The 15,169-nt window shown below is 40.2% G+C and overlaps 1 protein-coding gene across 2 annotated transcripts in view; it reads right to left on the bottom strand.

Annotated features, from left to right (window-relative positions):
• The window catches only part of lamb2l (laminin, beta 2-like), a 69,473-nt gene that overhangs the window by 8,392 nt on the left and 45,912 nt on the right, over positions 1 to 15,169 (bottom strand). For both annotated transcript variants that reach the window (XM_017681530.2, XM_017681531.2), the window contains exons 14-27: positions 14,075 to 14,231; positions 11,017 to 11,151; positions 9,857 to 10,018; positions 9,023 to 9,144; positions 7,039 to 7,159; positions 5,407 to 5,599; positions 4,743 to 4,886; positions 4,271 to 4,502; positions 4,012 to 4,175; positions 3,701 to 3,925; positions 3,037 to 3,251; positions 2,771 to 2,867; positions 1,818 to 2,190; positions 67 to 251 (exon numbers count right to left, since the gene is read on the bottom strand). In XM_017681530.2, the coding sequence (XP_017537019.1) occupies positions 67 to 251; positions 1,818 to 2,190; positions 2,771 to 2,867; positions 3,037 to 3,251; positions 3,701 to 3,925; positions 4,012 to 4,175; positions 4,271 to 4,502; positions 4,743 to 4,886; positions 5,407 to 5,599; positions 7,039 to 7,159; positions 9,023 to 9,144; positions 9,857 to 10,018; positions 11,017 to 11,151; positions 14,075 to 14,231 (2,525 nt within the window). The remainder of the gene's footprint in view (positions 1 to 66; positions 252 to 1,817; positions 2,191 to 2,770; positions 2,868 to 3,036; positions 3,252 to 3,700; positions 3,926 to 4,011; positions 4,176 to 4,270; positions 4,503 to 4,742; positions 4,887 to 5,406; positions 5,600 to 7,038; positions 7,160 to 9,022; positions 9,145 to 9,856; positions 10,019 to 11,016; positions 11,152 to 14,074; positions 14,232 to 15,169) is intronic.

Here is a 15,169-nt window from a genome sequence, read left to right as displayed (position 1 = left end):
GTTGTATAGAGTTATAAAGAACATGTATACTGTGCATAAACAATGAAGCCTTCTTCACTGGTGTACCTGCGAATCCAGCAGTGAGGTAGTCGTTCAGGTCTTTACGCCGCTGAGCTAGTGTATCGTTAAGGTCTCGGAGCTCCTGCTCCATTGAGGTCAGGTTCCGTTTCAGGCTGTTGTCCTGCTCTGCCGTCCCATTTATCTCTCTCTCTATGCCCATCAAACGGCCATCGGTGATCGCTATCTCAGCCCTGAGCCAAAAAAGAGTCACAGTTACCTCTATCGAGTTCAACATCCCAAATGCTTTATTCAATAAGGATGGTCAACTTGACATTTTAACACTGTGGAAAGAGTGAAAATCCCTTCTTAAGTAAGAGTTTTAATACTGCAGCAAAAATGTAATTAAATATGAGTAAAAACACTGACAAAGAAAATATACTGAAAATGTTACGATATCTTACATTAGTTAAAATAGCTAGATACCAATAAAGAAAAATAACAGCTTTAAGTTTAATAAAGTTTACTTTAGCAAAATTACTATGATTTACTTATACTCAATAAAGTAGTTACAAGGCAAAATGTACTCAAGAACGTAAGTGAATAAATGTAATTATTCTACTACTACTACCACTACCACTTTGTTTAATAATAAGGTGTACTTTTGATTTACCACAAAGCTCAATAACCAGTTATGAACAGTGTAATTCAGATTGGCTCCTTTTAAAATACAATTAAAAGAAAATACAGGGTGGGCCATTTATATGGATACACCCAAATAAAATGGGAATGCTTGGTGATATTAACTTCCTGTTTGTGGCACATTAGTATATGGGACCAATCCACTTTCCAGGAAACTGTTCATCTAGGAATGCTCAGACCTGACACCCATAATGTGGTGGTGCACCATCATGCTGGAAAAACTCAGGGAACGTGCCAGCTTCCAAAGTGGATTGGTCGTCGTGGGCCAGTTGAATGGCCCCCAAGGTCTCCCGATCTGACCCTCTTAGACTTTTACCTTTGGGGTCATCTGAAGGCAATTGTCTATGCTGTGAAGATACGAGATGTGCAGCACCTGAAACTACGGATACTGGAAGCCTGTGCTAGCATTTCTTCTGCGGTGTTGCCCTCAGTGTGTGAAGAGTGGGAGGGTTGCATTGACAATCCAACACAATGGGCAGCACTCTGAACACATTTCATAAGTGGTCAGAAACTTGTAAATAACTCATGAAAGAATAAAGTTACATTAAAACCAAGCACACCATTGTTTTTCTTGTGAAATTCTCAATAAGTTTGATGTGTCACATGACCCTCTTCCCATTGAAAAAAACTAAAGTTGGATCCAAAATCGCTGACTTCAAAAAGGCCGGCATGGTCACCACCCATCGTGAAAAGTTTTAAGGGAAAGCCACACACCATAGCACAGACCCGGTTCCAGCTAACCGATGCTAAAATGACACCCATTTAGAGGGAATCTGGGAGCGCAAAATCGAGTGACTGGTGTTAGATTTAAAGCCAAAAATGAACGTGCTCTGTGGTATGTGTGTAGGTAACGGTCACAGAGCTACTATTAAGATCAGTTTTTCTGAGGTGTTCCTGAGTCTGATTGTTCCCCTCTTTGACACCTACTGAGCTCCCACACCACCAAACAAAGATCATTACAAAATATAAATCTGCTGAATGTGTTTATTCAACTGTTTAGATATGGATTTAAAAAAAAACGTTATCATTTTGAAATACCAGCATCATTTTTAAAAAACATGGTCACCTTAATACCATTATTCCACAGTCTTCATTATAGTTCAGTGTAATTACATTACCTGATATCATCAATGGCTTGGCTGATCAGTTGGTACATCCTGTCTCTGTCTCCATCCTTCAGCAGGTCCTGGATCTCAGCCAGTTTCTTCTCTAGCTCACGGATTCGGGCGTCACTAACGCCAGGCACTGTGCCCATCTCCAGGATCTTAGCTATGATAAGACGGATGTTGTCCAGATCGCGCTGGACCTGGCAGACGATATCGTCCCACAGCTGGAAGCAGGGGTGGCAGGACACACACTTGGGGAAGCTTCCAGTAAAACCGCGAGCACATTCGTCACAGTGGCGCCCGCTTGTACCCTCTCTACACAAACATGCCCCTGTGGTGCGGTCACACTGAAGAGCCTCTGCACCCAGTGGGTCACACCTACACTCTGTGAAACACAACACAGATACAACACAGTGAAGATCAAGAAAAACAAGTGAAAGCAGATCTGACATTTAATGAGTTACTGCCATCTGCCAAACGTGGATAAACTATGAGTTGTGGCACATTTAACCCCTTAAACTTCAAATGAATTGTATTTATTTTGAACTAAATGTAACTTTTTATTTGAACAAAATCCTGCTTTAAGCAGCTGGGCTCTGTGATGCCATTTATTTGGGTAAATAAATCCCCCCATATAGCCAAAAGGCACATCTGTAAATCAAGGGAAATTGGAGGTCTGGCCGTTCCCTGTCTCCAACACTACCACTGGGCTGCAAATGCAAGCATTTTAATTTACTGAAGGAGTGCATACCCTCGTTAGGTGTCTACCATCACCCCTGCATGGATAGCTATAGAGTAGGATATTGTTGGTACCTCTATCCCCTTTCTATTTCCTTGCTCTTTAAAGGTAAGAAGAGCAAATGTACAGCTGTCCATGAGTGGATCTCACAGCATGATCTGTATTTACAACAGTGGTGTAAAAGTGAAATATACTCTTCAGCTCTAGGGAAGCCTTTAACTCTTACCAGCACATTGAACGTTCGGATTCCCCCAGTGGAGCGGCTCACACTCAGTACACTGCTGCCCTCCAAAACCAGGCCTGCAGTGACACTGACCACTGATCTACACACATACAGGAAGAACAGGAGTGACAGTGAGTGAAAGTCTTGTAAATCAAACCTTTTCTCAGGTTGTGTGCAATACAGGGTGTGAATGCTTCTCTCTAATACATTGTGTCAGTTATGATTACGTTGGCCTGTAGGTTAAGTTAGTTATAGTTAGTTAGCCATACCAGGTTGCAGTGTGGGCTGAGGGAGTTTTGCGGGTGGCAACCGCAGGCCTCACAGCCCCGGTCCATTCCCAGATTCCAGTAGTTGGAGGCACACTGGTCACAGTTGCGGCCTTCAACATTGGTCCTGCAGGGACACAACCCAGTTTGCTTGTCACAGTAACACAACCCATCACTGCAGTAGGCCTGCTGCGTCCCCAGCGTCATACATGTACAGCCTGCAGGGCAGAGGAATACAGACCAAACCTGAGAAGATCAGGAAACTGTGTAGTAAAACAGGGCAATCATTGCAGTGCACAGTATAAAGCAGGTTTGTTCTGTTCCAATTCCTTAGCAGTTTCATCACAATTATAAAAATATATACTTGTGATATTGTATCTCATCAAAACAGAAAAAGTTGAAATGCAGACTTAAACCTTCGGAAACACAATGTGAAAAAAGTATAGTTCACTGCATAAGTAGCGATGTAATAACGATGTAATTATGTAAATACATGTGAATAATTAAATGCTATGAATATAAATTATAGCAATATATGGCATATAGAGCCAGTAACTATACTCAAATACAAAAGTGAAGTGATCAGATTTACAGTTACCAACTTTAAGGGAGTGGATATGATAACTATATAGCGAAGAGCATCAGAGAGATTTATGGCTGTACTTACGCCTGCAGTCCCTGACCAGTGCATTGCCATAGTAACCAGGCTTGCACTCAGAGCAGGACAGCCCATCAGTGTTGTACAGACACTTCAGGCACTGGCCCGTGTGCTGGTCACACGAGCCTGGGTCCTCGGCCACTATATTCCCATTACACTCGCACGGACGGCACTCCCCACCAGCCTGCTCTGGGTTACCGTAGAAACCAGGAGCACACTGGTCACAGCGAGGCCCTAATAAAAGCAGTGCCATGTCAATAACAACTTTTGCAGAACTCCTATAAATTCAAATGTATAGAAATGCACATTATGAAGCTGACCTGTGTATCCCTGCTTGCAGTGGCAAATGATCTGGTTGGATGCTGGATCCATATGGCAGGAATCTCCGTTGGAATGACCACTGTCCAGGTAACCTGGACACGGACAGGGGCGACAGTGCTCCCCTGAACCCAGCACTGGGTTACCATAGAAACCATCCATACACCTACAGCAGAGAGATATAGGTCGTAATAAGGGTATAGAATATATGTTATTAGACTGGATGAAGGAAATTAACTGCAGATGAAAGATGTGACTGACCTCTCACACTGATGGCCTGCTGTGTGGTCTCTGCACTCATGGCAGGCGCCGGTGTGTGGGTCACAGCTCTCTGCATGCCCGTTACATTGGCATGGTCTGCAGTTAGGGAAGCCCCAGTGGCCATGCTGGCAGTTGGAACACTGGCGGCCATGGGCTCCAGCATTACATGGGCATTGGCCTGTTGAAGGGTCACACTGTTGCCCTGCTGATCCATCAAGGTGGCAGTCACACGCTGAAGGAAACACAGAGGATTTATTATTTTACAGGATGTTTTTTTCTATAGTTTTACAGAAATGCTGCTCCAGGCTGTGGAATCAGCAGATCTAAGTAAGCTTGTCAGCAAGTTGTAGTCAGTCTTATGAAATTAGAGCAGGTAAAGTGAGTCTTATATTAGAGCAGGAAAACAAACACATGCAGGGCACAGGCTCCCCCGGTACTGATTTTAGGAGCCACTACCCTAAAAATATCTTACCAGTGCAGCCATAGGGTCCAAATCCATATGTTCTCGGTGCACACAGGTTACAGTTACGGCCGATCACGTTCGGTTTACAGTGACATTGACCTCCGACCTTGTCACACTCAGCACTGAGTGAACCCTGAGGGTCACAGTGACAAGCTATCGAAAAAAAAAGTACATTGAAAAGTTAATAAACACAAAGAGCCATTCTAGTGCAGAAACAGCTGGTAATTACAAAAAAATTCCAACAGCCAACGGTTTAATTTATTAGCTACAATATGATCTTATTAACCTATAATGACATTTTGCATAGTTATTAGGAGAGCAATAATGCATATGTTTTTAGGCTCCATGCGATTTTTGATTCTGAACTCAAAATTTCCCTCTGGGATCAATAAAGTATTCCGATTCTGATTATAAAGATGCAATTAAATTTAAAAAAATATCTTAATTGTACAGATGTCTAAATATGTTCTACACATAATGCTTACCCTAGAATCTATAAATGACTGAGACAAATGAGCGATGAAAGACGACTAATTAGAGATTAGCGATTTGTTTAAATAGTTCATTTTTCTGATTCATGAAACTGTCCTGAAACGGTTTCACCCTTAACATTTATATCAAATGAGTTTTATAGCCCTAATAACTCTAAGACTGTAGGTCATGGAGGACTTACGTAGAGCTCCATCATGCATCAGAGAGGAGATGCTGCAGATGAGTTTGATGCACATCTCAGCCAGCGGTGGCATGGGAGCTGCCATGAAGGATTCCACACACATGTAGCGCACCATCTCCTCCCGTCGCTGCTGTGCCAGGGGGTCATTACCCTGGAAACCTGGCAGCTCTTCATACTTGGGCATCAAAACCAGCTACAGAAAGAGAGACACAGAGCGAGAGGGGTGTTGGGGCAGAGAGAGAAGGGGAGGGAAAGAGAGATCCAAGAACTAGGAATTAACCCTCAGAAATTGCACAATTATTGCAATTCATTTATTCTTTGTGTAAATGTTTTAGAAGCTCTGCAAAAATTTAGGATGTACAGAATTGGTTAATTTAACCACAAGATGGTGATAGAAGACTACATACTATAGCAATACCATTCTTTTTAAACCACATTACTAAAAGACAACAGAGAATATGTAGAGAGAATTGCCACTCAGTAATGTCTTCAGGGTTTGTCAAACACTAGAGGGAGCTCCTGAGTGAGCGCAAAATGAATTTGATAATATCGAGCATTTCAGCAAGATCAGTTTGTAAATTCTTTTTTCTATAAAAGAATGCATTCACATCCTGAACACAGAACATAAAACATTTTAACATCGCTGTTAGATTTAAAAGGGCTTTTAAACTTATTTGATTTTATAATGGTGCCTCATGTATGCCATGTACCAATCAGCATTTAACAGCAAAAATGCCAATTAGTCAGCGCTCAGTAGCAGTAATGTTAGTGTCCTACTCCAAAAAACCTGTTTGCTGTAGAAAAAAGGAAATTTGCAGGTATGATTTATGTGCTTTTAGTGAAATACATCCTTCTACTTTCCTAAATTAATAGAAGGTAAAGGACAAGTGGTTAGAAACTATTTAAACTTTTCACTTTTTAGCTGTTCAGCTTCATTTACGACTTGCTGGTGGGCGCAGAAACTGGTCTGAAGAGGAGACAAAGTTCAAGCTTTGAACTTTAAAAGATGGCGGTAGGAGAGGTGGCGGTGGTCAGAAACTGACATCTTCTCGTCGCTTCTTTAATGCATGTGAAGACCATTTTAAAGCAATTAACACAAGTGCGTCAGCTAAGAAGTCGTCTCACTCTGACTGAACTTGCTTGATGCTCGCTCTCACGGTAATGTTTACTCTACACTTGCACATCATTTTGGATCTGGTTACTTGTAGCGTACATACAAACAGAGATATTCCATCAGATTGTTGAGCATATAAACACCTCAGTCTTAATCTGTAATCAGAATGTATTTAATCGGATTAGCACAAATCTTTGCATGTAAACACAGCCACTGAGGGAGAACTTTTCCTACTAGCAGCTTAATTAGCAAGTTGATTTTTAATGAAGGGCAGGACTTTCTCTTGAAACAGACATCATGCTAAGCATTACAAGCTTTCCCATTAATTTTGCAACCAGTGAGCAGCTTTCTCCTTTACAACATCTCTGACTATCAGTGCATCTGGACTTTGAACAGATACACTTACTATGAGCTACTTAATATTAAATATTTGCATATACTTAAGTTTCTTAAGTTTCATCTCTGTTGTAATATATGTTCTGATAATTGAATATTGGCTGCAGTGCTGTAGTCCTTACCGAGTCGACGAGGATGTAGGCAGTGAGGTATCTGTAAGAGACTGCATGGCGCTGGAAGCGGATGGAAACCACATAGCGGTTGCTGGGCTCAAAGCAGAAAGGCTGAGGCATCTGGATGTACCTGTGAAGAATTTCACACTGTTAGTCAGAAAGGGAGAAAAATCAATGTAACACTGTACTACAGTATTGGGATATTTTAGGTGAAACTGTACAGTTAAACTGAAACCCATGTATTGACCTTTGGTAAACTCAGTATTAGATGTATAGGGTACCAAAATCTATTGCAGTCTAGACGAAGAAGACCTTTCTGGTGAGAACAAAGCTTCCATCAGTGGTGATATTCACAGGATATTTTTGAACATTGATGAGTCTTTTTCTGATTCATAATTATGTTTTTTCCTTCAAAAGGAAGGACTGAAAAGTGTAACTTACTAGTTAGAACTCGATAAAAAGCGATAAACTGCAATTTGTTATCACAAATCTTTCAAATCAATAGAAAGATACTGTGAAAATATAATTTTGTGGGGTTTGTCTGTACTGATTTTCACCTTTAGCTCTTTATGCATTGCATTTACACTTTCTAGAGGTTTGTTTTCCAATGCATTAGCATCTATCTATCTATCTATCTATCTATCTATCTATCTATCTATCTATCTATCTATCTATCTATCTATCTATCTAGCTAGCTAATACTCATCTCACACTAAGTGGTGTCTACACTAAAGAGCTTATATAGACCACACAGGAGAGGCCACTGACAACTGAACAGCAAAGACAGAAGAGACTCAACGTTTCATCACATAGAGCTCTCTCTTTAGCTCTGTTGGTGCAGCGTGTCATAGAGATGAGACAATCAACATTTTCCTGAGGGTGTTGCTTCTGTTCAGACACACAAAGCATAACAGATGTAACAACTACTTATCAAACAACCAACGTTTAGTTAAAGCTGTTGGACAGATTATTGTAGTCATCAGCAGATTGCGCCACTAAAAAACAGGCCTTTAAATGTGCATAAAGTGTAAATGATGATACAAGAAAACTAACAAAAAGGCCAAACTCCACAATAAAAACACCGATATATATGTGCATATCAAAATTAAAGAATTAACTGAAGGCAGTTGTGGAGTCTTCAATGAATTTCAGTGGCTTACACTGTAAAACGCATCTCATTAACACATTACTCGAGTGCAAAACACTGAACCCGAATTCTGTGATAATATTAAAAAAAACAATGATTAACTGTGTTAATCAAAATTAAAGCACTATTTCGCCTTAGTACCTAACAGTGTCCAGAATTTTAAGCACATTTCAGGAGATTAAACATACTTATTGGCACCAAATTCAATTTAAATTAATCTTAAACCTCAATCTGAGCATCAATCTGCAATTTCACTTTGGGATCAGTAAAGGATTCTGATTCTGAAGCACTAAACCCTGATTAAGTCATACAAGCTTATTCTGGCTCTGCTGCTCATTTTCAGCTCAGGCTGCTAATTGGTTCTGCCTGAGTCCACAGCAGCAGGACACAGCAGCAGGAGGAAACACGGTGTAGTGAAGCAGTCACACACACACAGACACACACACACACACACACACACACACACACACACACACACACACACACACACACACACACACACACCAGGAGCGGAGCTGAAAAGCACTCAGCCAATCAGCTCTCACATACATCCTGCTCTGGATTTCACTTCCACCATGCCCCCTCAGTATCAGCTAGTAGATTTTGCACTTCAGTACGAAACAACAGTGATTTCAATACAGCGAATGCAGTGCTTTTCTACATGGGAGGACAAAATGTAGCAACTCCAAATACTAAATTCTTTGTTCCCAGTAAGACAGACAGACAAACACACAAACACAGCCAGTGACACATATAGTACACCAATCATTCACATGTACTCACAAATACATGTGCACACACACACACAGACACACAAACAGAATGGACACATAGGGGTGATGTTACCTCTTGTGGTGCGGCAAGATGACAATGTACATCTGCTCTGTTGGCAACAGGTTTCCACAGCGAGGGCTGGTGGGCAGCAAGACGGACGTAATGCTCACAATGGCCTCCCAATCTTCTGTGGACTGTTACCAATAAGTGTCAGCAACATACTTTCATAAGAAATGTTAAGCATTTGGGGACACCTAGCTTTTCATAATACTTTGAATTCAAATGAGCATGTTTTCTTTGTAAGTTTGCAATAAGTACATTAAACATATTACAGACTAAGCTGGTATATTTTGAGGAAAATATTATCACACATAAATACCTGTGACAAAAAGGGGCCATTTTATCTACTTCTTCCATTAATACTGCAATTTCATCATACAGAATATAGATTCTTCATAGTAGTACCAGGTTTGTTGGGTTCATGTGGTTACTGACAGTATTAGTGACTGTGCTACCTTGGGAATGATCCTATACCTACACATTCTATCCCCTATGTTAGCACTCATCAGCAGTCAAACCTTTCAGCTTCTTAAACCACCAAAAAAATGTTTGAGATTTTTAAGTTGTACTTTTAACAACAGTTTGTAAAAAAAACCTGCCAAATTACTACTGAAGCAAAACCTTCTCTTCAAAGGTGACACATGAACATGAAGCTGCGTTTTGAGAAATACACCCAAAATATTGGTAAACAGACACTTTAAGTTAAGAAAACCTTGTAGGTGTTTTTCTCACTTAACTGAAAGGTAACAGTGCTAATTAAACATTAAAGGTAATTAAAGACTAGGTGTCCTCAAAAATGTGAAAAGTAGTGAACACACTGAACTAAAAAAAGAATCCAGAGCTGACCTCTGGCTCATATCGGATCATGATGTCATATTCCATGGCGTAAGCGATATTGTCAATGGTGAAGACGAGCCCAGCGCCGTCTTTAACCCGAGCGAAGCCTGGTCCAGTCCAGGTGACCATCTGACCCGGCTGCCTCTCTCTATGCACAGTCATCACATCAGGCTGTAGAAACACCAACACATGAGTAAACGCACAAGCACGTCGTGCTGAGAACCTGCAGACTGCTGAGGCTTAATGGCCCATAATCTCCATTTTTCTTGAGTTTGATTTTTAAGTCCACTTATGACATTTATGTATCTTTGTGTACTGAAAACAGTCCTAATTCATTTTTACTGGCCCGCTGTCCATCCTCTCTTTATCCCCTGTTTAGAATTAAACAGGCTGTTTTTGTTACTGTGCCTTTAAAAATGATTAAGAAAATTACCACTGTTCTGATTGGCTGCCTGACTTGAGCCTCATTCAAAATTCCTTATAACTCCAGTGTAAATGGGCGGGACTAAACTGCTGTAAGCTGAATAGGTGGATAAATGTTTGTGTTTTGTTTTGTGATATTACAAAAAATATTACATTCAAAACAGACTTTTTTTGCAGACTTGTTTACATACTACCCCAACTCTTTTACTTCAATAAACCCAAGGACATTTTGGTTTTCCATGATATGAGCTCCACTTACATAATTTCCCCTCTTCCCCAAACGTAGCTGATCAGCCAAGACATATATGGTATTGGACGTTTGTTTCTTGAGTTCTGCACTGGAGCTACAAGGCTAATAGAGCTAACAAGAAATAGATGATTTACACTAATAAGCATCTTGTAAACTTGCATACCTAAAATCACTGCACACTTGTCTCAAACCGCATTGAGTCATTAAATAATCTCAAACAGATTTGCTGATGTGGTTTCTGACACTACACTGTTATCTGTGACAATATACCAAGGCGCTATCTTAGTCCATTTCATTCAGGCATTACTTTAATCCATTTGATGGTGTTCAAGCTTCCATTACTTGTTAAGCACATTAGTCTTGTAGCTCCAGTGCAATACGTCAGACATTAAGCATGTTTTGGCTGCATGTGTGAAGAGACAAATTGTGTACATTTAATTTTTTGGTCAAACTCTTCCTTCAGAGATACAGGCTAGAGTGAGGGAGTCAAACGCACAGTCTGCTGCAGCTGACGGATGCGTCTCAGTGCTGCCCTCTGCTGCTGGGCAATTCGCCGGTGGCGCTTGTGTCTCCTCAGCTGGTTGTTAAGATGCTCTGCACAGTTATTCACCGCCTGAGGCCGCGGATTCCCCTGAACAACAGAGAGAGAGAGACTGAAGAACATGAAGGAGTAATGTTGTATTCTACATATGTAGGTGAACACAAATCCTGTATTTTTGGGACAGCTCTGTACTGCAGCTTTACAAAGAAATGGTACCATCTCCCCTATGTGAAATAAAGATGCCAGATGGGAAAAACATCATATTCTTATGAAAACTGGATTTCTTTATTCTGTACTGGAGCAGGGAATATCTGGTCACTATATATGATCACTGTATAACACTGCTTGTCATAACTTGTCATAACACTGCATAATTCCTTTTTTTACACCTGCTGTCCTTTACCATGTGTGAACACTCAATGACGAATGCACCAGCAGAAATGATTCACGATTACATGCAATAAAATGTCTTTTTTTTCAATTATAATGTAGTGTGGAGAATATACATTTGTGTCTGTGACCATGTATTTGCACATTCCCACAAATGTAATAAAAATTATTTTATTTAAAAGTGTCATGTTATGACACAGACAATATTTATCATTTAAAATGATCCATAATCTACCTAAAGAAACATTGTTATCATTGCTGAAGCTGACAAACCCTTAGCTTAAAGTACTTGGAAAGCCATGGAAAGTAGTGAATAAAAGCTGCAGTCCTTTATGTAGCAGACTGGGGTTCAGTTCCCTGTCTGGGGCAGGAGCACCATGTAATACCATTAAGAATCCTTGGGCAAAACTCCCAATGCTGCATTAACCTACCTCTGTAACATGACTAAATCGCAGGTTGCTCCGGAGAAGAGCGTCTGCCAAATGCAGAATGACAACAGGGAGAGCTGGGAAGAGGCAGTTGTGTTATGACAGTCAGTGAATAAAGGAATGTGCTGCAATGGGACACTCACAAAGTATGTTTTGTTAGGAGAGAAAGAAGGACAGACAAAAAGACAGAGAATGAGTGTGAGAGAGAGGCGAAGAGTGTATGTGGTTATATGTGAGGCAAGCATAACTAACTCTATTTGACAGATTGGCATCTCCTGTTTTCAGATGTTATTCTGGGTCACTTCAGCTATGGTGTGTTCACATCCCAGTATGTGTGAGGGTGCTGTTCAGACTGTCTGCATGACCAACTCTGTCTGGTTTCTAGAATGATGTACGGTAAGGGTGTAAATTCTTTAGCCTCAAAAAACGTTTGATTCAATTACAATGGAAAAATGAAATGATTCAGCACATGACGAAATTCCAAATGATTGGCACTCAGTGTGTACTAATATTTCCAAATACTGGCATTCTAATTGCATGTTTTAAGTCTTGTGTTTATTCACCTGTAACCTAGCAAAAACCAGGACCTTAAATCCAGAAATCTATAATTTTGTAAGCACTGGTAAGTGAGACACCCAGATGGCTGATCAGTTACATCAACAGTTCAGTTAACGACCAATGATCACACAATGATCACAAAATCCAGGAGCAAAAACTGGATTCACAGTCCAGACTTGAAGACCTCTGATATACACCAATGAGCCACTTTATTAGATACTTCCTTGTATCTACACTCTTTATCAGCTCCCCTTACCATATAGGTACATTTTGTAGTTCTACAATTACAGACTGGCGATCATCTGTGCCTCTGCATACTTTGTTAACCCTTTTTTAGCCTGTTCTTTAATGGTCAGGACCACCACAGAGCAAGTTTTATTTGGGTGGTTGATCATTCTCAGCACTGCAGTGACACTGATGTGGTGGTGGTGGAGTTAGTACATTGTGCTGGTACGAGTGGATCAGACACAGCAGTGCTGCTGGAGTTTGTAAACACCTCAGTGTCACTGCTGGACTAAGAATAGCCCACCAACCAAAAATATCTAGCCAATATCATCCTGTGGGCATGGGCAATGATAAAGGACTAGAGGACGACCTACACAAACTGTGCAGCAAAAGATGAGCCATTTTTTCTGATTCTACAAGGCAGACCAACAAGGTAGGTGTGTCTAATAGAGTGGACAGTGAGTGTAACAATCACAATACTACACTTACAGTGCACTGTATATATATTGTAGTATATAATGTACAGTCGTATCTGATGCAGTCCATACAAAGTATGACTGGACCCAAATTACTGGCAAAATAGCAGCAGCAACGTATCAGATCCTTTAACATTAACCTTAACAGATTAAAAACAGAACCAACGTCCTCACTCTGTGGAACCCGGGTACAGCACAATTCACATTGTTTACACCCACCTAAACCTCAGAGTGCCTCACAGTTTACATTCCATTATTTTGTGGGTTGTGTGTGTCTGGGCCTGCCCTGAGGATCCACAGGTGATATGAAGATCTTGATATCAGATAAGCTGCAGGACCATAAGCACGAGAGGCCCTTATTTTCAGGAAAAGATGAAATTCAGCTTCAGTGTTACTGAATTCTTTCCCATGGAATGAGCTAGAAGATTATTTGGTTCAAATAACTTCATAAAAATAACTTCAAAAAAATCATCCTGGCAAAGTAAGTAATGTGCCTTACCCCAAATCAAGGTGATGAGGAAAGACATCCTTAATGTCTTCCTTTTTTTATCACTCAGATGGAAATCTAGAAGTTTGAGCTTTACAATTTGATGTAATTACATGAAAGTGTGTGTTAATTTAGCAATGTAATTTGCATGAGGCTAATTTGTGAGGTTATCTCCAGTGCATGTTTTAAAAAGCATCCTTGGATCCTAAAAAGCATCCAAAGTTTTCACTAAAATAACAGATCAACCATATCAGAACCCACTATCATGGACCACGAGTGTAAAATAGCTGTTTACTCACAGCAACTCAACACAGATGAATCCTTCTAAATCTTCCATGTATGATGACATGTATGTAAAAGATTACATGACAAAGCAGGAGGCGAACTGTTGACTTAGTACTAATAAAGAACAATAAGGACGTAAGGTTTGGTTGGTTTGCAGTACTTACGGGTAGAGCAGGGTCATCAGGGGAATGGGCCACTGCCCCTTCAGCCTCGTATTTGTAGAAGTCCAAGGCAGCACAGAAATATTCAGGTTGTACATCAGAGCACTGGCGGCTGATCAGGTGTGGCCGACAGTCACATTGGCCATTGTCCATCCTGCATCTGTAACAGCAAGAAATGAGGATGAGCAGAATGAGAAACGTTATATTTAAAACTGTGTAAATGTCTACATAGCTTTATAACCTGATGACTACGCTTGTAGAGCTGTCAATCAACCAATTATAACTTTACAGGAGAAAGAAAAAAACCTACTTTAGAGTAGGTAAATTTTAAAGTACATTAATGGAACCAGACTTTTCTCCCCAAAGCCATTTTTAGCTATTTACTTTGGGTCTGTTCATCATTAAACATCCATACAATATAAAATAAGTCAAAAACTAAAAAAAAGTCAAAAATGAATATACAAGGTTTTGTTCTGAGAGCAGTGAGACTTTTGAAATCTGGCATTCCAAAATTATTAGAAGATATAGAAAAAAAACTGGACTCCTAACACCTATGCAAGACACCACAAGTGTCACCATCAGATAAACCGTATTTAAAGCTTTCCTATTTGAAAGAATCAACCTCTACTCTTGTTTCAGATCTGAAAAAATGACTGGTGCTTCTGACCATCCTTCTACTGTGACAAGACAACTCAGCACTGTGGGTCTGAAATTATGTTTAGTTGTCAAGAAGGCATCACAAAAAAATGGATAAAAATGCAAATCTTCTCAAAGCAATAGGCTGACCACCCCAGATCTCAACATCACTGAATATGTTTGGGATTGAGTGAATCTTGAGAAACAGAAAATACAATCAATTTCTAATTTCTCTTTATTTGAAGGCGTCTGTCCAAAACACTAACCTCTCAATTTCAACTTGTGAAAACAATCAATTTGTTTGTAGCGATTTCTGAAGATCTGTTTAATTTCTTTTAAAGATAAATTGAGTTAAAATATTTTTTAAATAAAAGAACTTTTGCTGTCTCACATTTTCATGTCACTACTAAAACACACAGCATTGTAGTCCATAGGCAGAGCCTTATTTTAGTCAGGCCCCTG

Source organism: Pygocentrus nattereri, chromosome 9 (genome assembly GCF_015220715.1).
Source record: "Pygocentrus nattereri isolate fPygNat1 chromosome 9, fPygNat1.pri, whole genome shotgun sequence".
Lineage (NCBI taxonomy): Eukaryota > Metazoa > Chordata > Actinopteri > Characiformes > Serrasalmidae > Pygocentrus > Pygocentrus nattereri.
The sequence above is the reverse complement of the archived record's forward strand: the minus strand, read 5'-3'. Positions and strand labels throughout refer to the sequence as shown.